Below are 25,376 nucleotides of genomic sequence, written 5' to 3' on the forward strand. Positions count from 1 at the left end.
CTTATTGGACAAGTCCATGTAGTCCCTCCGTGTTTCATAATGAATGCCACCCACTTGTAGTGACATGTCTGATTAGGGTGAGGCTGCAGAATGAGGACTACACCTCAGCCCTTCCATTGGGACTAAATAAAGCTCCATGCTAACTGACCCCCTGATCCATGCTAACTGATGTTCTAGCTAGATCATCCCAGTTCCTTATCCTGTGTCTCCTATCTATTATGTAAACAGGATGTACAGCTACAGGAAAGACGACGTCAGGTTGACGTTTTAGTCATTTAGCAGACGCTCTTATCCAGAGCGACTTAGTGCGTTCATCTTAAGACGGCTAGGTGGGAAAACCACGTCGCAGTCATAGTAAGTACATCTTCCTCAAAGTAGATATCAGCAAAGTCCGAGCTAGTAAGAAAAAAGCTGACGACGTCATGATGACGCATCACGTAACGGTACTCAAATGTCTCCCTTGAATAGAATATTACAGGTAAATACTGATGCAATACAATGCTTCACTAACAATTTGAAATGCTCTGCACAATCAGGCGCAGATCTTTTGATAATCTTATCAACAAACCTCTGCCAAGCATGACTTTATAGTCTGAAGGGTGAAATGGGGGATTGAATCATCCTGATAGGTCAGACGAGAACACGCTCACACCCCACACACAAACTCTGAATCCAAAACCAGTCACACTATGAAAGCCACTATTAAATCTATGCCTTACATTGAAACAGCAAGACAGTGGTTGTGTGAGAAGTGCTTACACCACAATAATGGCTGGTAGAGTGCACTCAGCTCCTTCTCAAGAGTGCGGTACATTTCCATATTTATTGAAAGGCTCTAATATTGTGGGAAGACCAGAGAGGACTGTTCTGTGGCAAAGGCTTGGGAGTAATGGCTGCTCATTGATTGAGATTTGGCCCTGGTTAGTTGTGTGTATGCAATCTTTACCTACCTCCCGGAGAAAAGCCTTCTTGTTCGTTAATGTCTCTGTAATACTATCTGTGTGTTTCATTTAGGGAGAGTCGGCTCTAACAGAGACCCTTAGTTTCTCCTCAGGGTATTTCCTTCCATTTTCATTTAGACTCCTGTTGAAAAGACAAGGAAATCCCTTAACCTTGTTTCAGTCATAGTTAGATTAGCCTGCCCCTCTCTCCTGCATTCATCAGATAATGGGGATGTTATTCCACACAAAGACCAGAGGATTGTAATGAACTATTGTCAAATCCTGCAGCTTTTTGTTGACTTCAAAAGGAATACTTAGCCATTGTCTTTGCCTCTGATGCCATTCTAGTGAGCAGTAGCTTAACTACTAAAGTAAAGATGCAAAGCTGAGTGAAAGTGGAATAAAGAGTCAGAAGCGGACCCCCCCCCCCCCCAAAAAAAATCACTATTACTCACATGGATATTTCATTGTTTTTTCCTATAAAGGTGTGGAAAAACATTCTTCGGCAAAGTATTAATAGCTATATACTGTAGATGAGAATACCCAAGTGACTCCTGATGAAGCCATAGAATGTGAATGGGCCTGTGCTAGGCCTGGGCTACACTATATATTTGACAAGTCCTATGTTCCCAGGAATCCGAGTACCCTGGACGTGTAATTTGGCGGGTACCGATAGATCATGTTGTTCCTTTTACTTTTATGGGTATGATTTCATTTTATGGAATGTTAAATGAGGCGCTTCCCTTTCATGCTTCTTCATTCCGACCAGCAGTTCCCATCGTTATAAAAAGGCGAGAGATATACAGCCTCAGATTCCATCCTGTTAAGGATTCTCCTTGAACCTTGGTGGGGGGAAATCTGCTTTTCCACTCCCGTCTCCAGAGTCTGCACAGCCATGTCAATGGGTGGTATTTTCCACTTCGGAGGAAAGCCTGGTTAGAGCTGGCTAGACAGACAACTCATATTCCATCCATTTGTTACTGGCTTCTCCATCTCTGGTGTCCTGATTCGATGGGAATGACTCAGAGAACCAAACAAGAAGAGAATGTCCTTCAACGGCCATTTACACGCACAACACTTCATGAACAAGCCTTACCCTGCACATTCTATAACAAAATGTAATCAGAACTTTATGAAATATAGATTCATACACAATTTCATGCTAGTTAGAGAGGTCAAATATGTTGTAGAAGTCCCTAACTACAAGCTAATTTGGGCCTTGCATATAAATCATCCTTCAGTGTGACAGAAATCACTTGACGCTTTAGGCCTTCAGCAAAATGTGATTGATTTGAATTGCTGCAAACGGAGGTATTGATACAGTAACCGGGACACTTATCACCACTGACTGCTCTACAGACCTACGGTAAAAGATGTCCATCCTCCGGGGACCATTGACTCTGTCAGGGCAGTTCAATCAACTAGTAAAGTTCTGTTTTCCTTACCAAGGTCTCCTCCCATCATCTCGTCATTTCCTCAATGTCATTCTATGCTTTTATTTCCTTAAAGGTCTCCTATACTGCATATCCTCATTTTCTTTCAAAAATGAGTGGGCTGCTGCCCACTCGTGTCCCCCAAGCAGAGTTGACTCAGCTCAAGGGTCGTTGTCTGTTGTAGGTCATGCCTGTCTATTGGGGGCTGTCACGTCACGTCAGAGCTACATATCTCCCGGTCAACACCAGAGAGGCGTCTGTTCAGTTTCTGTTGATAAGATGTTGTTTAATCTGCACGGCCATTTGTCACACAACCCCTAGATTTACCCGGGGTGGTTGGGGTCGTCTGTGTTTGTTTTGGCTCACTGTTTATTGTTACTGTTAGCCTGTCTGTAGTCACGGACTCACTGCAGACTAGACGCTACGTGCTCCTTCACATTCAATGCAGAGCAGGTGCTGATGTGCTCTGTGCACATCTACCAAAGTTTTAAATCACCTATATCGCCAAATAGAACAACTAAAGATTAGATAAGGCTATCCACATCATGTTAAGATTAAGGGAGCTGTGCAGCTGGTCTTAACCAATGGCCATGTATTGTGAACAATGTGCTGCTCTTTTACACTGATCTTTTACTGAGGGGAACCTTATATAAAATGAGCTTGGGCTGACGGCAGTCTATCTTACCATATAGTACCAGTCAAAAGTTTGGACACCTACTCATTCAAAGGTTTTTATTTATTTTTATTATTTTCTACATTGTAGAATAATAGAGAAGACATCAAACTATAAAATAACACATGGAATCATGTAGGAACCAAAAAAGTGTTAAACAAATCAAAATATATTAGATTCTTCAAAGTATCCACCTTTTGCCTTGATGACAGCTTTGCACACTCTTAGCATTTTCTCAACCAGCTTCACCTGGAATGCTTTTCCAACAGTCTTGGAGTTCCCACATTTGCTGAGCACTTGTTGGCTGCTTTTCCTTCACTTTGCATTCCAACTCATCCCAAACCATCTCAATTGGGTTGAGGTCAGGTGATTGTAAAGGCCAAGTCATCTAATGCAGCACTCTATCACTCTCCTTCTTGGTCAAATAGCCCTTTACACAGCCTGGAGGTGTGTTGGGTCATTGTCCTGCTTAAAAACAATTAGCCCCACTAAGCGCAAACCAGATGGGATGGTGTATCGCTGTGGTAGCTGTTACGTTCCCCAGTTTCTGTGTTGTAGTTTGTATTTGAGTGTGTGTTTCAGGATGATGGCTTCCTGAAATTCTGCCCAAGCAGCTGATTGGTCGGCCCCAATTGATGATTGGAGAGCTGACCCCGCCCGCTCGTCAAGACGCAGCTGTCTCTAATTACCAATGCCTTCTGAAGCTATAAAAGCCAGTGTTCTGTTGTTCAGAAGAGAGAGATTTTTGCTGAGAGATTGCAGAAAGATTGAATGTGATATAGATCCTTGCTGAGAGAGGAGGTTGATGGCTGAGGGTTATAGCATGTTGGTCGTTGGTATGTACTGTGATAGTTGATGCTGGGAGCAGTTGGTATGTTCTGTGTGAGATTGTTGCTCAGAGCTTATTTGATGTCCTTTGTTTCCTAGTGTGTTTGAGATATTGTTTGATATTCTGTTTCATTTGTTCCCAGGAGGGAAGGGGAAGGCACCTAGGGAGTGCTTAGGCAAGAGGCCCGCGGGCATACATATACCCGTAGTATATTCACTGTCTAGGCACACTAGGTAAGACCTGGGCGGACCACCCCCTGTATTTTGGTTAGCGCACCAGGCGGTGCTAAGTTAGGTAAGTAGTGGGTAGGCAGGTTAGATAGGAGAGGGGGGGGGCTTTGACATTTACTTTCTTTGCTTTGGTTCCGTCCAGCCCCTTATTCCCCATATTACCGTGTAAAGGAATAAAATCCTAGTAAACGGTCTATTCTGCCTTTTGTCGTCCTTTCTCACACCTACAGTCCCATACCTCTTTCACTTCACGGGGAGTTGAGTTGTAGCAGGGTGTTGCGTTCCCTCTTCTTAGAGGCGTGCGTAACAGTAGCCATGCTGGTTAAGTGTGCCTTGAATTCTAAATATATCACACAGTGTCACCAACCAAGCACCATCACACCACCACCTCTATGCTTCATGGTGGGAACCACACATGCAGAGATCATCCGTTCACCTACTCTGCATCTCACAAAGACACAGCGGTTAGAGCCCAAAATTTCAAATTTTGGCATTTAACCCGGTCTAATGCCCATTGCTCGTGTTTCTTGACCCAAGCAAGTCTTTTCTTCTTATTGGTGTCCTTTTAGTAGTAGTTTCTTTGCAGCAATAAGACCATGAAACCCTGATTCATTTAGTCTCCTCTGAACTGTTGATGTTGAGATGTGTCTTACTTGAACTCTGTGAAGCATTTATTTGGGCTGCAATTTCTGAGGCTGGTAGCTCTAATGAACTTATCCTCTGCAGCAGAGGTCTTCCTTTCCTGTGGCGGTCCTCCATGAGAGCCAGTTCCATCATAGTGTTTGATGGATTTTGTGACTGCACTTGAAGAAACTTTCAAAGTAATTGAAATGTTCCGGATTGACTGACCTTCATGTCTTGAAGTAATGATAAACTGTCGTTTCTCTTTGCTTATTTGAGCTGTTTTGCCATTTGCCAAGACTTGGTCTTTTACCAAATAGGCCTATCTTCTGTATACCACCCCTACCTTGTCATGACACAACTGATTGGCTCAAACGCAGTTTAACACTTTTTTTTTTTAGTTCCTACATGAGTCCATATGTATTATTTCATAGTTTTGATGTCTTCGCTATTATTCTTATATAGGTCCTGGATGGCAGGAAGCTTGGCCCCAGTGATGTACTGGGCCGTACGCAGTACCATATGTAGCGCCGAGCAGTTGTCATACCAGGCGGTGATGCTCTCGATGGTGCAGCTGTAGAACTTTTTGAGGACCCATGCCAAATCTTTTCAGTCTCCTGGGGGGGAAAAGGTGTTGTGCCCTCTTCATGACTGTCTTGGTGTGTTTGGACCATAATAGTTTGTTGGTGATGTGGACACCAAGGAACTTGAAACTCTCCCCCCGCTCCACTGCCACCACGTCGATGTGAATGGGGGGCGTGTTCAGCCCTCCTTTTCCTGTAGTCCACGATCATCTCCTTTGTCTTGCTCACGTTGAGGGAGAGGTTGTTGTCCTGGCACCACACTGCCAGTTCTCTGACCTCCTCCCAAAAGGCTGTCTCATCGTTGTCGGTGATCATGCCTACCACTGTTGCGTCATCAGCAAACTTAATGATGGTGTTGGAGTTGTGCTTGGCCACGCAGTCATGGGTGAACAGGGAGTACAGGAGGGAACTAAGCACGCACCCCTGATGAGCCCCCGTGTTGAGGATCAATATGGCAGATGTGTTGTTGTCTAACCTTACCACCTGGGGGCGGCCCGTCAGGAAGTCCAGGATCCAGTTGCAGAGGGAGGTGTTTAGTCCCAGGGTCCTTAGCTTAGTGATGAGGTGTTCCTTTTGTCCAGGTGGGAAAGGGCAGTGTGGAGTGCGATTGAGATTGCGTCATCTGTGGATTTGTTGGGGCAGTATGCGAATTGGAGTGGGTCTAGGGTTTCCAGGATGAAGGTGTTGATCTGAGCCATGACCAGCCTTTCAAACAACTTTATGGCTACCGACGTGAGTGCTACGGGGCGGTAGTCATTTAGGCAGGTTACCTTTCTTGGGCACAAGGACTAGGATGGTCTACTTGAAATGTGTGTATTACAGACTCGGTCAGGGAGAGGTTGGAAATGTCAGTGAAGACTCTTGCCAGTTTGTCCGTGCATGCTCTGAGTACACGTCCTGGTAATCCGTCTGGCCCCGCGGCCTTGTAATTGTTGACCTGGTTAAAGGTCTTGCTCACATCGGCTACGGAGAGTGTGATCACACAGTCGTCCGGAACAGCTGGTGCTCTCATACATGCTTCAGTGTTGCTTGCCTCGAAGCGAGCATTAAAGGCATTTAGCTCGACTGGTAGGCTCACTGGGCAGCTCGCGTCATGGTTTCCCTTTGTAATCTGTAATAGTTTGCAAGCCCTGCCACATCTAACAAGCATCAGAGCCGGTGTAGTAGAATTCAATCTTAGTCCTGTTTTTTTTTTGCCTGTTTGATGGTTCGTCTAAGGACATAGTAGGATTTCTTATAAGCTTTTCTATTAGTGTCCTGCTCCTTGAAAGCGGCAGCTCTAGCCTTTAGCTATGCCTGTAATCCATGGCTTCTGGTTGGGATATGAACGTACGGTCACTGTGGGGACGACGTCGTCGATGCACTTATTGATGAAGTCAATGACTGAGATGGTATACTCCTCAATGCCATTGGATGAATCCCGGAACATATTCCAGTCTGTGCTAGCAAAACAGTCCTTTGGCGTAGCATCCACCAAAGTTTGCCTGCATTTTGCCTGCATTAAATTCCCCGGCCACTAGGAGCACCACTTCTGGGTGATCATTTTCTTGTTTGCTTATGGCCTAATACTGCTCGTTGAGTGCGGTCTTAGTGCCAGCATCGTTTGTGGTGGTAAATAGGCGGCTACGAAAAATATAGATAGTGTGGTCTACAGCGTATCATGAGTTACTCTACCTCAGGTGAGCAATACCTTGAGACTTCCTTAATATTAGAGCTTGCGCACCAGCTCTTATTGACAAATAGACACACGCCCCCACCCCTCGTCTTACCAGACGTAACTGTTCTGTCCTGCCGATGCACGGAAAACCCAGCCAACTATATATTTTCCGTGTCGTCGTTCAGCCATGACTCTGTGAAACATAAGATATTACAGTTTTTAATGTTCCGTTGGTAGGATAGTCTCGAATGGAGATCATCCAGTTTATTCTCCAGTGATTGCACATTGGCCAATAGAACTGATGGTAGGGGCGGGTTACCCATTCGCCAACGAGTTCTCACTTGCCTCACTCTCTGTCTCTAGTCCTCTAATTAATTTGCCCTCTCTCATTATCTTCCCCTCTCTTTCTCACACTCTAACACTCTCTGCTTTTCAGGGTGTGGGCCTCTCGGTCCATGGGCGGTTTCGGGTGGCCACTGAGAAGACGATGTTCGCCATGCCAGAGACGGCAATCGGTAAGACGATGCACTGGCATCCGCCCCTTTCTTCCCCGGAGGTCCGTGTTTGGCTCATGTTGTTGCGAGTGTGTTGCCTTGCTTTGCACGGTCACTCCAGTGCATTAATAATAAATGGGCCATGCGGACTTGAGCATCATCATCATCGGCCAGATATGAACAGGCCAACAGGCTGTTCTGTAGCTGTTTCTCTGCAGTTATGTAAACATGAGAAAATTATTTGACCATCTCATACCACCAAGCAGCATATTTCCTCAGTTATATGGTCACACTTCAGGTGACAAAGTTATTAGTTGGTTATTAGGTTATACAATTATTGCATCTGAGCTCCTAGTGTGTGCGGCTTTTCTTTTTCAAGTGACAAAGTAATTGGTAGCAAAAAAATCTTAATTACGCAATAGCTTCTTACCTGTTTAACTCTGAGGTCAAAATCTGTCTTATTTTCTCAAACTACAGTAAGTATCCGTATCTAAAGTCTGAATATAAATCTAAGTGCACAAATTGATTTGGCTATATCAGTCTTATTATTTTAAGTGTTTATGGGGACCTTGAACTATAGGAAAATACTGTTTTATGTGGAAACTGACAATATAAAGTTATGCCGTGTGATAGAGGGTATGCAGATTATCACCTAGTGGGTACTACTTGCGATGGAAGGAAGGAATGCTCGCTACGTGGCCAACCGCAAATCAAACGGTCGTTAAAATGCTTGAGGCCAGTCTCACACAGAGCCTCAGTGTCGATCATTGGTCTCGGACAGTCACTCATACCCGCTTGCACTTTGCGCCATGTTGCCAGGTGTGAGGTTGCCCAGAAACTGTTCCACTAGGCATAATGGACACCTTACACTCTACCTTACCGTCTCGATTGTCGAAGATGGGCCACTTTTCCTGAGACGATCGATTGTAAATGCACAATAGAAAGCTTTCATGGCACCACATGTGATAATGTGTCCCAGATCATTTCGGGAGTTTCATTTCTTCTCTGTTATGTTTTGATGATTTTATCGCACCATACTGGCTGATGCCATAGTGGCTCTCTTATACTGTACAAAGATGAACAGCACAGTCATCGACGGAGGACGTTCTGAATCGATCCAGATGCTTTGCTGTGTGGCAGGTTTTGTACTAGCCTGTAATTATCGGTGTGGTTTGCCGTGAAAGGGGTCATCTTGTATATCGACGCAGTAGTAATGGGCCATAGAGATGCTTAATGTCTGAAATGGTACTCTTCTTCTATGGTTAATGAGCCTCCCCTCTTACGTTTGCTCGTCTTATCTCAGGGTTTCTCACAGCAATTAAGTTAGTTCTGGTGGTTGTCCACTCCATACAAGCAAGTTGGAATTTGTTTGTTTCTTTTTTTGTAACCCTCACCGTCTGTACACATGCTATAGGGCATTTGTCCCAAAATCTCTAAATAATCTTCTCAAACTTTTTGAGGGCCATATATTGAACCCGGCGCATGTTCCTGAATCAAATTGAAATGTCTTTGTTTTGGACTGTGACCGTTTTGTATATTGTCAATTATTCTGAAGGATGGTGTGTGCTAGGTCTTTATCAATCACCTCAAAGGTCGGGCGATATTACAATAGCATTGTCTGTTGACGATGATTGACAGCCATCGTCGACGGTGACAACATCTTGATGTTGCAAGACGATGGCTTAGCCTATTTGAACTCGAGTCTCGCAGCGCACGGCAGATCAGCACACAAGTGACATTCCGAGTAATTTCCCTATTCCTATTTACTAGAGCCTATTTCAATAAATATGTCATATAGCCTACAGAACGCAAGAGGGGAATGTAGGCCAGACAGAGTGGAGAATTCCACCAAAGCAGCGCAAAATGTCCAGTCAGAAAATATTGTTTTTCTCTCTCTGTCAGTGCATGGGCATTTGGCTATAGTCTAAATTTATATATATATATGTGTGTATATATATATATATATATATATATATATATATATATATAATGGACACCAATGCAGCCGTTTATATCTCAATATCAAATCATTTCTAGGTAACAGTTAAGTACCTTAATGTGATTGTTTTCAATTAAAATTGTCTAAAAGAGCAATTTCTCAAGCAAGAACTTTGCTTGGACTGTCTGAGTGGGAAGGGGGAAAATGGAAAATTAGCTATTATAGACCCCTTTCTGTGTTTACAACCATTGTCGCACAAGGACGATGCGTGCAAGTTGGTTGCAGAACATGGTGGAGTTCTTTAAAGAACGCCAGCAAAAAAAAAGCCTTGCTTTACATTTTGCTTAGGAGTGCATATCACATTACTTTTGGATCATATAATGTTTGTGTCATTATCTAAAATCAACTGTGTTATACTTAAAGAGCACTTTACACCAGTAAAATGGCTCTTTGGCTAGCTTTTGCTATAGGCAAAAAAAACATTTTTTTTGCTAAGATCACAACCAATATATCTCAGCGACTGTTGAAGCAAGAATCAGAACATCATTTTAAGTGTGTGAGGACCCCCAAAAAAGTGATTTAGTTTAATGTAATAAAAACGTACATGTTGAATGGGCTTCAGATGGCAATGGATTTCTTACTGTCGTGGATGTCAGTGTTTTCTTACTGCCGCCAAGAGTCGCATGCATCTGTACGTGATGTCAGTGTGTCGTTTATTGGTTTACTTTCTTATTGTTCTATTAATTATTTTCAAACCGCTGTTACCCTAAAGGGTCATTATCATTTTCAAATTGTCATAGTATTATTCCAACCTCATAGTGTATAAAAAAATATATAAAACATCGGGAAATCGCGTTTTTGACTGCACTTACTCCCTTCTCTCCATTCGATAGGCTACAGTATGAATATGACTTAAGGATACACTTTATTCATGGCTTTCTCCAGATCAAACAATGAATGTCATTTTATTTGAGTAGCCTAGAAACGTAAGGTAGCCAGAGGACTAATTAATGAGAAAGAACAGACGATGTCAATAGCCTATAGAAAAATCAAATGACACGTTTTTAATCAACAAATGATCCATGCGCGCCGGGAAAATCCCTCCATGCAAGGTTGAAACCAAATGGCCAATAACCTTTGATTACCTTTTTGTGCAAAGGAAGAAAGCGAGGTCTCCTCCCTCGCGAACGGAATCTCTCGTCCCAACCCCCCTCCCTTCACCTATGTTTATCATGGCCAAAAAGCAACAACAAAAAAATCTGGAATTTTAGATACAGACTGTTTAGATTTTGTGGCTGTGGAATGTAGTGGAAACTGCTTATCCTTCACATACAAGCTTCACAATCACTGCACCATTTTAAGCATTGCCTTCACCCAATCCCGATTCCTCCAAATAATCTACGACGAAAACCCAAAACCAGGAACTACTGCTGCTCGTAACCTATTATAGCTCAGTGACTCGTAATCACATAATTCTACTTGAGCCTTGACAGATTCTCAACGTTTCATCTGTCCATGAGAATCAGTCCACGAGAGATTAGAAGACTGTCCAACCCATAATGTAGGCCTATCATCTAGCTCACTATGGTAACACAGCCCGTTACTCATCAGTCACTGCTCCAGAAAGGAATATTAGAAAAGATTTGCCATTGCCTGCACTTAGCCTCTGCCCAGGCTTTCAACAACATTATCTTTTGTCATGATTCATTCAGTTGCATTCAATTTAGTTTTATAGCCCAACTGTCGTTTTAACGGAGGACAAAGGTTGACATCGCCCAACCCTATTACACCCAAACACATCCTCTTTTTCAAGGACACTTGCATACAAATACACATCCTGAGACGCACATATAGTCGCTCTCTTTCTCCTTGTTCCTGTCCCCCTCTCTCTCTCACACTCACTCGCACTCGCTCTCACTCTCACACTCACTCACTCACTCATTCACACACACAGTTAACGGTCTCTCTCTTGCGCACACACACGTACACACACAAAAGGACACGTCCGTGTGCTGGTTGAGCTGTCTCAATGATTACTTTCCTGACTGCTCCACCTGAGCTGTGTGGTGTCCTTCACTGCAGAGAGGCTGTCTCCCACTGGAGATGGGACTGTCTCTGGAAGTCCTCTGATCTCTCGCTGTGTGTGCGCGCGCGTGCATCAAGGTCGATCAGTTCGTCTATCTTTTTCTGAGAGATGGAGCAGTCATTGTCAGTTACGACTGAATTCGAAAGTGATGGAGTGTTTCCAAGGGTCTCATTGTTTTACGGATAGGCTACCCCTGAAGTAAAGCCTTAAGTTTTTCATAGAAGAAAAACACTACATATTTTGTCGTTTTTGAACACATGGCATGTGCCCTGGGACTGGCAAGACAGCAGAGGAAAAATAACAATCAGGATAATCATTAAATTGCACATACTGAGACCTGTGCGTGCGTGACTGGACAGTACAGACCAGCTATTAGCAGAGACAGCTTCTCGGGCGGCGTTAGACTTTATCTAGAACCGAGGGACTAATCCTCTTTTGGGCTGCCTGGCTTTCTACCCTGCTGCTTGGTCACACTTCTCTGGTTCAGAGCCACAAGCTGCAATGCATTGCTCCTCACTTCAGCCTCTACCTCTACAGTGGAAGGGCCAAAGTTTAAAGCTACAGCTCAAGTTTAAATTCTCAGAACTGAATTCAGTTTTTTTGGACACTTTCTCTTTCATTTGAATGCTAAAGCCAATGGTAGGCCAACACTGCTGCCATCCGCATGGAAAGTTTTTCTTTGATGTTATAGTGAAAGGAACTTTAAGAACAGGGCCTTCAGGGATTTCCCTGAAGGAATAATTTCCCCTTACCTAAGGGCGTTGCATAGAGCCCCTCAAACGTTTTCCTTAGGTAAAGGCACAGAGTTTCTAAACCCAGAGACGCAACATTGTGAGACTTCTTGGAACGTTCCGGTGTTTCCTATTTTGTGCCACACTCTGCAGCATCTGCTGAAAAACTTTGGAACGCAAAACAAATGATTTGGGGTGTTGGTATTTTGGTTTCTGCTGTTTTTTTGCTTGTTCGTACTGCTTGTTTGAGGCTCGTCTGTTGCTACATCGGCGCATTTTTTTGTCCGGATTTTGTCTAAGAAATCTGCCTAGCAACAACTAGTGGCGGGCTTGCAGGAAGATTTTCATGTGAGCATTGAAGTGACTTCCTGTTGCCCAATGGTCGGATTGACCAGATGATTGCTTGCATAATTGTAACAGGCTCTCAATTACTTTTTGTGATCACCCACTGATATTTGTGTAGTTTTAACCCCTTTTTCTCCCCAATTGGTAGTTACATTCTTGTCCCATCGCTGCAACTCGCATCGCTCCAACTATTGACTCGGAAGAGGTGAAGGTCGAGAACCATGCATCCTCCAAAACACGACCCTGCCAAGCCGCACTGCTTCTTGACAAACTGCTCGCTTAATCCGGAAGGCAGCCGCACCAATGTGTCGGAGGAAAGACTGTACAACTGCCAACCGATGTCAGCGTGCATGCGCCCGGCTCGCTAGAGCGCGATGGGACAAGGACATCTCGGCCGGCCAAACCCTTGCCTAACCCGGACGATGCTTGGCCAATTGTGTGCCGCCTCATGGTTCTCCTGGTTGCGGTCGGCTGCGACACAGCCCGGGATTGAACCCGGGTCTGCCTTAGACCGCTGCTCCACTTGGGAGGCCCTATTTGTGTAGGTTTTTTATTGCAGAGTGAAAACTAAATGGACACTTGTCAGAACCTGGGTATGGGATGGAGGGGGGAAATGGGAGGGTAGAGCGAGATGACAAATTCAGACATGCTACTTTTCTACACTAAATGGGAGAGACCAATAGCTAGACTGTTATTTTACTTTTTAACTCAATACTATTGTTTTAAATTTTGAAAAGCAGTTTGTTTCTTTACCGGGCAAAGCAAAAATAGTTGACTGGTGACTAGTGATTACAGGGAAGGAAGAGAGTTGCTTGTGCAATGTGTAGCCTCATGGTTTGGAGCTGCTTTGCTGCCTCAGGGCCTGGACAGCTTGAATTCCCAAGTTTATCAAGACATTTTGCAGGAGAATGTAAGGCTATCTGTCCACCAATTGAAGCTCAACAGAAGTTGGGTGATGCAACAGGACAACGACCCAAAATGCAGAAGTAAAACAACAACTGAATGGACTTCTGGATCGCCTTCTGGAGTGGCCCAGTCAGTCCTGACCTCAACCCGATTGAGATGCTGTGGCATGACCTCGAGCGGTTCACACCAGACATCCCAAGAATATTGCTGAATTGAAACAGTTTTGTAAAGAGGAATGATCCAAAATTCCTCCTGACCGTTGTGCAGGTCTGATCCGCAACTACAGAAAACGTTTGGTTGAGGTTATTGCTGCCAAAGGAGGGTCAACCAGTTACTAAATTTAAGGGTTCACATACTTTTCCCACCCTGCACTGTGAATGTTTACACGGTGTGTTCAATAAAGACATGAAAACGTATAATTGTTTGTGTGTTATTAGTTTAAGCAGACTGTGTTTGTCTATTGTTGTGATGAAGATCAGATCAAATTTGATGACCAATTTATGCAGAAGTCCAGGTAATTCCAAAGGGTTCACATACTTTTTCTTGCCACTGTATATGTTCGGCGTGGAGCCTGTCTTTCCACACTCATCACTTGCTTCGCCGCAGCTCACCAGCTAATGTAGGCTGTGTGCCGGTGGAGCGCGTCCTTCTCACTGCTATAGAACAGAACCCTCGCCGCTCTGTGCACCCAATGCTGCTAATATTCGACTTATCATAGTAGCCTATTCAGTCCAAATGCAAATACAAGTCACAGAAAGGTGAGTCCCGGTCACCAATGGTCGAGTCCAAGTCATGAAAATCGGGACTCTAGTCTGAGTGCAGGACTGGAGTACTACAACACTGCTTTCGAGCACGTCAAGCTAACTTACAGCGTAATTAGCCAGCTAGCTTTGTAGCCATGGATTGTGCACCTTCCATCATTTAGCGAATTAGCTTGATAGCTATAGATCTAGCTAGCTGGTTGATGTTTTCCTTTTGCAAACAGGGCAGAGGAAAGCAACATTCACCTCCTAAAATGCTGTTTACATTCATATCAATACTGAATGAAGCACTTAAGGGACCTCATGGGCACCCTTAACTTTTCGCTTAATTTAAGGGGGTAAAATCACCTTCATTTTTTGTGCAACTGACCTGAAGTTAAGGAAACTTTAAGGAAACTTTTGGACTGCAATGGTGGGATAAGGGGCAGGGGGTGGTGGTGGTGAGAAAAGAGGATATTACTAGGCCAATCATCTCAACTAAGTCATTGATTGAAAGGTTGGCTGGTGTCTTCGTAATCACTTGTCCAATTATCCCGAAAGCAGTGACAAGGAAAGACTAACGATTTATCTCAGACACCCTCCACCGCCCCCTCACACAATGCTTGCACCCACAAAGAAAGTGTCTTTCAAACATGGTTTAAGTGTGATCGGGGCTTGACGAAATGGCGCATCGTGAAGCATTTCAAACTTCATTTCTTCCTCAGTCTGAGACTTTCAGTAGAAAAGTTCAGATCCAATGTCCACTAGTGCTTCTCTGAATGCGTCATGCAGAGTGGGTGCTATAGAGCAAGTAGTCTCACTCGTCTTTCTGCACGTTGACCAGAAATTTAGAGAAGCACAAATGAATCAGTGATTTTGTTTTAACCTGTGAGAAACATTTATAATGGAACAGTCTTAAACCATTTTGACCAGAAATAAGAGCAAAACAGAAACGGAAGCCAATTTTTAACACGGGTCTACACTTGCCCAGCTCAATTAAAATCTCATCACTTTGTGCCGTCGATCTGGGATTTCACTTGGACGTCCCCTCCCCCATCATCCACCGCCAGTACCTTAACCCCCTCCGCTATAGGATTAAGAGATTGTGTTTGTCTTTAACCCTCCCTGCCTTAGGCTTCAACAGGATTTATAATCTGGCATTTATGATATTACATGTTCAGTCCAGAATCAGGTCAGAGATTCTAATCCCTGACCCTACTCTCTTTCTCTCGCTCTCTTCCTCTCCCACTAGTGTCATCATGCCATGGAGAAGCCAAGCTCGCTTTATATCTGCTCTGCTGTCAAACGATTGCCGCGTTGCATAATTTAAGACAGGAATACTCAAATCCTTTACAATTTGAGACGTCCTTGAAATGTTTCCTAAATAACATGCAGATTACGGCAAGGATCTGAACAGTGACGGTTCCCCATCACCCGCTTTACCCCTCACCACAATTGAGCCTCCATTAGAGATTTCTGGAAAGCAGTCTAATAAAGGGCCTGTTTGAGTCTCTTGTTCTGGTGGCCAACTAGCACCAGCTTGATTTCAGGTGCCTGTCCATGTATTGAAGTGGCTCAACTGAGAGCCGCTATTGTAGACACCATCTGTATCAAGGGAGGTTTGTCTGCTAGCGTTTTCATTACTGGGCGGTTGTCTTTCTGGGCCTCACAGCAACGACCCAGGACCTCGCTGAGAAGGAAATATCTGGCCCTTTTGTCACTTGTGGGTGTAGGATCTGTGACTAGATTGACAGGTTCCACACTGCCCTTTCAACTTATTGTATTTACCAGAAATTGGGACAGATTCCAATGTTGTGTACCAATGACATTTCATTTTTATTGCAACATATTTGCACCTGCTATTTTTACTGGGTTAATCAATAATTGACTGAAACATGTTTCCAACCACTCTCCCAACTAGATATGTTTCACTGCTTTGTTGTTTTTTTAAAATCTAATTTACAGCACCGTGACTTAATTTGTCTTGATTTGCCAGGACTGTTCCCTGATGTGGGCGGAGGCTACTTCCTGCCAAGGCTACAGGGCCAGCTGGGCCTCTTCCTGGCCCTGACAGGATTCCGCCTCAAAGGACGCGATGTCCAGAGAGCAGGAGTTGCCAGTCACTTTGTGGAGTCTCAAAAGGTACTGCTGGGCTAAGGGCTGGGGCTGGGAGGAGGGCGGGAGGTCAGGGCTTTATTGGGGAACCGGGTGCTGAGTCAGTGGGTCCGTGGCCAACGTCTGCAGGTGCCAACAAACTCCTGGCACAAAATGGCTGCTCCTTTTTATAGCTGCCATGACACTGTTGGTGTGAGGCTATTATCAGTAGGGACTAGAGTTCATGTAGGACTACAACCTTGAACGGATGCAGGAGAGCAGCAGGGGTCAGATTTCCTGAATATAAAAACAACATTTTACCTGTGTGTAATACAAATAGCTGTAGCCCACACTGGGAAAATCATCTTGACCTGAGAGGGTTCCATTTTGGAGAGGTGAAAGTCTTGAATCATGAGTCAAAGTAAAGTCTTGTGGTCAAGATCAAGATGGATCATTCTCTTCCCTCTTTTTCCCCAGATTGCAGCCCTTGAGAAGGAGCTGGTGGACCTGAAAACTCCCTCCATTGAAGATGTCTCCAGAGTGTTGGACTCCTATCAGAAACGGGTAGGTTGCCTGGTTCCTGTTTCCTAACCAACTTTGTAGTATATTGTTTATCCTGAGGCTGCATTTATTTTAGCTGGGGACTATAATAAAGCAAATCTAAGGAAAACACTACCAAAGTTTTACCAACACATTGCCTGCGATACTCTCGCATCAAAAACTCTCAAACATTTCTACTCTCCTTTCCGGGACGGCAACAAGGCCCTCCCTTCAGCAAATCAGATCACGTCTCCATTCTGCCCCTCCCTTCCTAAAGGCAGAAACTCAAACAGGAAGTGCCCGTGGTAAGGTCTGTTCAACGCTGGTCTGACCAGTCGAAATCCATGCTTCAAGATTTTTTGACTACGTAGACTGGGATATGTTCCGGGTTGCCTCTGAGAATAACATTGACGTATACACTGACACGGTGACGGAGTTCATCAGGAAGTGTATAGGAGATGTTGTTTCCACCTTGGCGATTTAAAACCTATCCAAACCAAAAACCGTGGATAGATTGCAGCATTCGCACAAACTGAAAGTGTAAACCACCGCATTTAACCACGGCAACTGGTCCCACGGTGACTGGGAATACGGTTTAGTACAAACAGTCCAGTTATTTCATCCGTAACATTAAACAAAACGTTAGTACAGAGACAAAGTGGAGTCGCAATTCAACGGCTCAGACACGAGACGTATGTGGCAGGGTCGACGGAGCATGCGCAGACCAGCTGGCTGGTGTGTTTACGGACATATTCAATCTCTCCCTATCCCAGTCTGCTGTCCCCACTTGCTTCAAGATGTACACCATTGTTCCTGTACCCAAGAAAGCGAAGGTAACTGAGCTAAATGACTATTGCGCCGTAGCACTCATGTCTGTCATCATGAAGTGCTTTGAGAGGCTAGTTAAGGATCATATCACCTCCACCTTACCCTCCACCCTATACCCACTGCAATTTGCATACCACCCCTATAGAGCCATGGATGACGCAATCACTATCACACTGCCCTAACCCATCTGAACAAGAGGAATACCTATGCAAGAATGCTGTTCATAGACCACAGCTCAGACTTCAACACCATAGTAACCTCATCATTAAGCTCAGGGTCCTGGGTCTGAAACCCGCCCTGTGCAACTGGGTCCTGGACGTCCTGACGGGCCGACCCCAGGGCCCCGTCAGGTAACAACACCTCCACAACGCTGATCCTCAACACAGGGGCCCCACAAAGGTGCGTGATCAGCGCCCTCCTGTACTCCCTTTTCACCCATGACTGCGTGGCCATGCACGTCTCCAACTCAATCATCAAGACGACGCAACAGTGGTAAGCCTGATTACCAACAATGAGACAGCTTACAGGGAGGAGATGAGGGCAATGTCGGAGTGGTGCCAGGAAAATAACCTCTCCCTCAACATCAACAAAACAAAGGAGCTGATCGTGGTCTTCGGGAGACATTAGAGGGAGCACGCACCCATCCACATTAATGGTGCCACAGTGGACAAGATGAAAAGCTTCAAGTTCCTCTGCGTACCCATCACTGACAATCTGAAATGGTCCACCCACACAGACTGTGTGGTGAAGAAGGCGCAACAGCACCTCTTCAACCTCAGGCGGCTAAAGAAAATGTGACCCTCACAAATTTTTACAGATGCACCATTGAGAGCATCCTGTCGGGCTGTATCACCGCCTGGTACGGCAACTGCACCGTCAGCAATCGCACCGCACTCCACTGGAACACTGGTCACTTTAATAATGTTTACATACTGTTTTACCCACTTCATATGTATTCTAGTCATAGCCTATCCTATTTAACTAATGCTGTACATATACTATTCTATCCTACGTATTCTTCAGATATACTACATATTCTACATCTGTATACCGTCCATAATTTCTATACATTCCATATATACTGAATACATACATACATACGCACTCACTCTGACATTGCTTGTCCTTTTACTTTTTTAGATTCGTGTTTATTGTTAGATATTACTGCACTGTTGGAGCCAAGCACACAAGCATTTTGCGACCATTACATTTGATTTGATTGCTTTTTTCCGTTTTGTGTAAATGTTCTGCTTCATACTAATTGGGTTGTTAGTCATATCTATGTAGGATCTACTGTGTGTGTGTGTGTGTGTGTGTGTGTTCACGCACCGTTGGTCTATGCCTTGGTTTGGTGTGTTCAGGGATAGGGTTTTTATAGCCCCCTATGTGGGTTTATACAGGGGTAATATCAACTTGGACCTGCATTGAGCCGGTGGAGTTGAACACAACAATATGTGGGGCGTAGTGTTGTGCCAACTGGCCTGAGATTTCCCAAAGTGTAAATGGAATTAATTGGAAACGCCAACAATATCTGCATTGCCAGTCCTTAACATTGTAATACACTCCCAAGAGGAAGAATGTGGAAACGAGAAAGTGTATGTATGTGTTTTAACTAGTATTCGTGAATTCTGTCCACAGAGCAGTCTGGATGCAGAGAAGCCATTTGTCCTTGAGCAGCACATAGACTTGATTGATAAGTAAGTCCTCTGAATACCACAGCCTCCATTTTTTCCCCCTAGGTGGTCTAACTGATGAAGCCATGAGCCACACAATTTAGAAACGAGTTGGGTGAGGGTCAGAGAAGTGTATACAGCTTTTAACTTGCTAGCTATAATACAGTATATTGGAGAAGAAAGTCCCTTTGTAAACCTTTGTGAGCAGACTCCAGGAACAGATTGTATTAAAAACGAGTGCGGCGTCTCTAGTGTCTTCACGCTGATTAATGATTCCTGCCAACGCTGTACCTTGTTTTACCGCTGGCTTATGCACCTCTGCTTGTGTGCTCACACACACACACACACACCCCGAGATGAAACCCAGCTCTTCGAAAGCATGGCTCCGTTACATAGCGTAGCCATATTTATTGTAATAACACACTGGCAAGCCAGGTTGCGTTCCCTCCCATACCAAACAGATACAGAACATTTCCTTCGCACAAATTACTTTTCTCTGTGGTTTGCGATATGTGTCCATGTGTGACAGAGGCACACTCTGGCCTAGAGGACGTTGAGCCGTGGTGTAACCACAGCCCTTGGAGCAGTACATAAGCCTGAGTCATAGTAGGCCAACTGTTATTAGCATTAAACGCTTCTCTCTGTTAGTTGCCCTGTGGTAGCTTGACGCCAGTGTTCTTTAATCCTGGTTCTCGGTACCCGCAGGGTGTGCAGGCTTTTGTTCCAGCCCAGCTCTAAATTATGTCACACATGATTCATCTAATCAAGGGCTCGATAATTACCGGTGTCAGATGTTTTAGTACTGGGCTAGAACAAAAGCCAGCACACCATGTGCGTTTCCAGGAACAGCATTGAAGCACACTGCACAACAAACTGTTCTGTTACATTGAGAATTGGTGCCAATGATTTATATATACACTAGATGACTGACGGGGGGGTGCTGTTTTGAAGCCACAGCACCTTCATCTTGGCACTCCTCCACCGTTGTAAAAAAATATATATATTTCGGAAGCTAGAGAAATGCATTTATAGATGTAAAAAAAATGTTACCAAATGTATTCTATTACAGACCCCTTAATGCATGCTTTTAAATTGTGAGCTAAACGTCAAAATATAAAATGAAAAAATATAACATTTTCTTAAAGCATATATTTTTTTAAAGTACTAATGTTACTTTCCCCACATCATCAACAAATGCTTAAATACTGTAGAATTCCATGAATTCCTATGGAGGACTGTTTCATCTGGGGAGTGCCAGTATAGCTGACCGGTTGCTTCAAAGCCTCTCATTGGCCAATACATAGCATAAGCAATCGAGGGTTTATATACATCATTGATTGGTGCACTGCTAACAGTTGGGCGCCTGCAGCACAGAGAGAGAGAGCACTTCCTTTTGAGCTGAGAAAGAGATCGCCCCTAGTCGCTATTTATATGCCCTCTTATCGAGTACACCCTTCATTTTCACTTATCATCACTGGCCCTGTCTACCGTATGTGTTTGTTATGAAACGCTGTTGTGTAATGTAGGCTATTTTTGACACTTGTCCTTGGCTGTTTGCTGTTTTACTGACACACATACTCCTTCTGTCTCTCAGAGGATGATTGATGTCATGTTTAACTGTAGACAATTAAGGCACTGGTGGATGTCAATCCCACCTGCACACTGGGTATTATAACATTGGTCTCGTGCCAAGAAAGTGCATATTTCTTTAAAATAGTTTTTTCAGTGAGTAGTTGCATTGCTTTAAACATTTTGCACATAATGAAATGAAAGAGTGACCCCAACACATTCAGGTGCCGACATACGCTAGGTTAGTGGTTTCCCAACTTTAGTCCTCGAGTACCCCCAACAGCAAACCTTTTAGTTATAGCCCTGGACAAACACACCTGATTCAACTTGTTAGCAATTGAGGTTATTCTTCAATAACACAGACCCCAAAGCAAATCAGGGGGAGAAAATAGATTTATTTGAGCAGGACAAATCCTAGGTGCTATGCTGAAAATTAGATGTTCAGTCTTCCCTGTCCTTGGTTTTTCTCCACAGAACAAAGGACAGGATGCCACTTATAACCCCCCCCCCCCCCCCACCACCATAGCCTGGGTTTAACAAATCAGAAGTCCTTGCAGGACAACTTGGCCAATGGTCAAATAACAAGTATCCCATTGATCGTTAATCCTAGTCCTCTCATCCCCTGCGTTGTGTATTTATCTTCCAAATATTATTACAAACTTGTCAACTAATCAGGTGAGTTTGTCAGGGGAAACAACAAAAATCTATCAAATTTTATTTGTCACAAGCTTTGTAAACAACAGGCGTAGACTAACAGTGAAATTATTACATACAGGTCCTTTTCCAACAATGCAGAGTTGAAGATAAAATATAAGTAGTGACACGAGGAATAAATACACAGTGAATAACAAAAACAAGTAAAATAACGTAGCTATATACAAGTAGTACCAGTACTGAGTCTATGTGCAGGGATACGAGGTAATTGAGGTAGCCATGTACATGTACACTACATGACCAAAAGTATGTGGACACCTGCTCGTCGAACGTCTCATTCCACAATCATTGGCATTAAACTAGATGCTGGAACATTGCTGCGGGGACTTGCTTCCATTCAGCCACGATTATTAGTGATGTCGGGTACTGATGTTGGCCGATTTAGGCTTTGCTCGCATCAGCGTTACAATTCATCCCAAAGGTGTTTGATAGGGTTGATGTCAGGGCTCTGTGCTGTCAAGTTCTTCCACACCAATCTCGATAAACCATTTGTGACCCGTTTCAGGAAACTAGGCGTATGTCGCGGGTCACTACCTCACAGGAGAGCCGTTTGAAGGTGAACTTTTTTATTTTTATCAAAATGCATTTTTTTGCAGAAGTGCCTTCTCGAACATGTGAACTTTCATGTGCCTTAATAGCAAACTTGTATGCCATCTGTAAATACGAATACAATTGTTAAATTACAAGCCTAGTTGGTTTAGCCACTAGCCATGATTAGCTGAGATAATGAGTGGGCTGGACATGCCGAGAGATGAGTTTGGATTGGTCTGCCATATAACAAGCTTCTGTCCATTTGAGCTGGTCAGTATGTGTAGGTAATCCTGTCTAATGCGGGTTTACATTATTTTTTATTCTGTAGTAAAACTGCAGAAGTGTTTCTCTCCACTTTCTGGAGGACCGAATTTTGAAATCAGTGGAATTTGAGTATGATCGTTAAGTAGATGGCGCAAACTCCGGATTACATCTTCAAACTAAAGGCAAACATGGCATCCGACAGGAGACGCGTCCATCCATGAATGATGTATACGGATACATTTTCAGATATTACACATTTCTAATTTTGACAAAGTGGTTTCATTTCAAGTTAGTGTACTCTTAGCTAGCTAGCTAACTTTAGCTGGCTGGCTCGCTAGCTAACGTTACGTGTATGATCTTTTTATGTGTATCTCAGAGCCATTTACTTGGCTAGCTATAGCCTAATGTTAGCTAGCTAACATAGAACCTGGTTGGTTAGCTGCCTGCAGATTCATGCAGGGTAGTAACGTAATGAGTTGGGATTATGATTCATTGTTTACCTAGCTAGATAGCTAATGTTACGTGTATGATCTTATTATTCATATCTCGGAGCCATTTGCTTGGCGAGCTAAAACCTAATGTTAGCTAGCTAACATTGAACCTGGTTGGTTAGCTAACTGCAGATTCATGCAGGGTAGTAACGTAATGAGTTGGGATTCTGGTTCATTATTTACCTAGCTAGCTAGCTACATGTCTTAACAAAAGACTCCACTATGCAAGTAACCATTTTGGGTGCGTTCGTAATTTCAGTCTGGCAATCTACTCAAATTTCAGAGCACTCTCGTCTGAGTGTACTAGACCGCAGAATAACTGATAAACTGTTAAATATAATCGGTGTCAGTAAACGTCATCAAAAAAGTGTAATTAAATTGTTGCCAGCAGCACAGTTAGTCACCAATGCTCTGGATAACATGAAAACAGCCTAACCAGCTCTGGTAGGGTGAGTCAAATGGTCAGAGTGGGGTGTTCTCTCATTGTGTCTGGAAGTAGCTAGCAAGCTAGCCAATGTTAGCCAGTTAGCTTGGGTGCTTGACTGCCGTTGTGAGGTCAGACCGTTCTGATCAACCCTACTCATCGGCCAGAGCGCTCTGCACGCTCCGAGAGCGAAACGCTCTGAATTTACGAATGGACAATCTGACAGTACAGTTGCAGTCCATAACGCTCTGGAAAACATGAAAACAGCCTAACCAGCTCTGCTAGGGCAAGTAATGTTCAGTGAGCTATTCTCTCATTTGTGTCTAGAAGTAGCTAGCATGTTAGCTTGGGTGCTTGACTGCTGCTGTTAGTACAGAACGCTCAGATCAACCCTTAAAGAGATGGGTGGGGCTAAAGCTTAACTTCTTATGGCTGCAGCCCGAGGCCGCCCACAATATGACAACAGCCAGCTCAAGTGCAGGGTGCGAAATTCAAAAGATATTTTTTTTAAATATTTAACTTTCACACATTAACAAGTCCAATACAGCAAATGAAAGGTACACATCTTGTGAATCCAGCCAACATGTCCGATTTTTTTAAATGTTTTACAGCGAAAACAGCACGTATATTTATGTTAGCTCACCACCAAATACAAAAAAGGACAGACATTTTTCACAGCACAGGTAGCATGCACAAAGCCAACCTAACTAACCAAGAACCAACCAAACTAACCAAGAAACAACTTCATCAGATGACAGTCTTATAACATGTTATACAATAAATCTATGTTTTGTTCGAAAAATGTGCATATTTCAGGTATAAATCATAGTTTACATTGCAGCTACAATCAGAAATTGCACCGAATGCAGCCAGAATAATTAGACACCAACGTCAAATACCTAATTACTCATCATAAAACATTTCTGAAAAATACATAGTGTACAGCAAATGAAAGACAGGCATCTTGTGATTCCAGCCAATATTTCCGATTTCTTAAGTGTTTTACAGCGAAAACACAATATAGCGTTATATTAGCTTACCACAATAGCCAGAAACACAAGCCATTTCCCAGCAGTAAAAGTTAGCGATCGTAACAAACCAGTAAAAGATATATAATTTTTGACTAACCTTGATATTCTTCATCAGATGACAGTCCTATAACATCAGGTTATACATACACTTATGTTTTGTTCGAAAATGTGCATATTTAGAGCTGAAATCAGTGGTTATACATTGTGCTATCGTAGCTACTTTTTCCACAACATCCGGATATTTTTCTGACACACATATTCTGACCAAATAGCTATTCATAAACATAACTAAAAAATACATGTTGTATAGGAAATGATAGATCCATTAGTTCTTAATGAAATCGCAGTGTTAGAATTCTAAAAAATAACTTCATTACGACATCCAGCTTCGGTATAGCTAGAGTACCCAAAAGTTGGGCGCCGACGACTAGTTCACATGTACGACAGATATATGAAATAGCATCATAAAATGTTTCTTACTTTTGCTGATCTTTCATCAGAATGTTGGACAAGGGGTCCTTTGTCGGGAACAATCGTTGTTTGGATTTAGAACGGCCACTTTCCCTCTTGAATTAGCAAGCACACTAGCCAAGTGGCGCGAATCTCTCCATCGTCAACAAAGTCAGAGAACGGAACACGGCAAAACTCCCGAAAAAATTTCAATAATCTGATTAAACTATATTGAAAAAACATACTTTACGATGATATGGTCACATGTATCAAATAAAATCAAGGCCGGAGATAGTAGTCGCCTATAACGGCAGCTAAACAGAAGACAAATCCAGGTACCTCCTCGCGCTCTCCAGAAAACAGGAAATGGGGGACACGTCATACAAAGAGCTTGTATTCCACTTCAGACCAAGATAAACACTCAATTTCTTCTCTCACCGCCTCTTGACATCCAGGGGAAGGTCTATGAAGTGCATGTATACTAATACGTATCATGCCCATTTATAGGCAGGAAGTAGAACAGAGCTTCGATTTCAGACTTTCCACTTCCTGGTCAGG

General features: G+C 43.6%; 1 protein-coding gene across 1 annotated transcript in view; it reads left to right on the plus strand.

The window, feature by feature from the left end:
* The window catches only part of hibch (3-hydroxyisobutyryl-CoA hydrolase), a 50,247-nt gene that overhangs the window by 18,371 nt on the left and 6,500 nt on the right, over positions 1–25,376 (plus strand). The window contains exons 7-10 of the mRNA XM_039006692.1: positions 7,405–7,483; positions 16,206–16,351; positions 16,781–16,867; positions 19,310–19,368. Of these exons, the coding sequence (XP_038862620.1) occupies positions 7,405–7,483; positions 16,206–16,351; positions 16,781–16,867; positions 19,310–19,368 (371 nt within the window). The remainder of the gene's footprint in view (positions 1–7,404; positions 7,484–16,205; positions 16,352–16,780; positions 16,868–19,309; positions 19,369–25,376) is intronic.

Source organism: Salvelinus namaycush, chromosome 13 (assembly GCF_016432855.1).
Source record: "Salvelinus namaycush isolate Seneca chromosome 13, SaNama_1.0, whole genome shotgun sequence".
Classification (NCBI taxonomy): domain Eukaryota; kingdom Metazoa; phylum Chordata; class Actinopteri; order Salmoniformes; family Salmonidae; genus Salvelinus; species Salvelinus namaycush.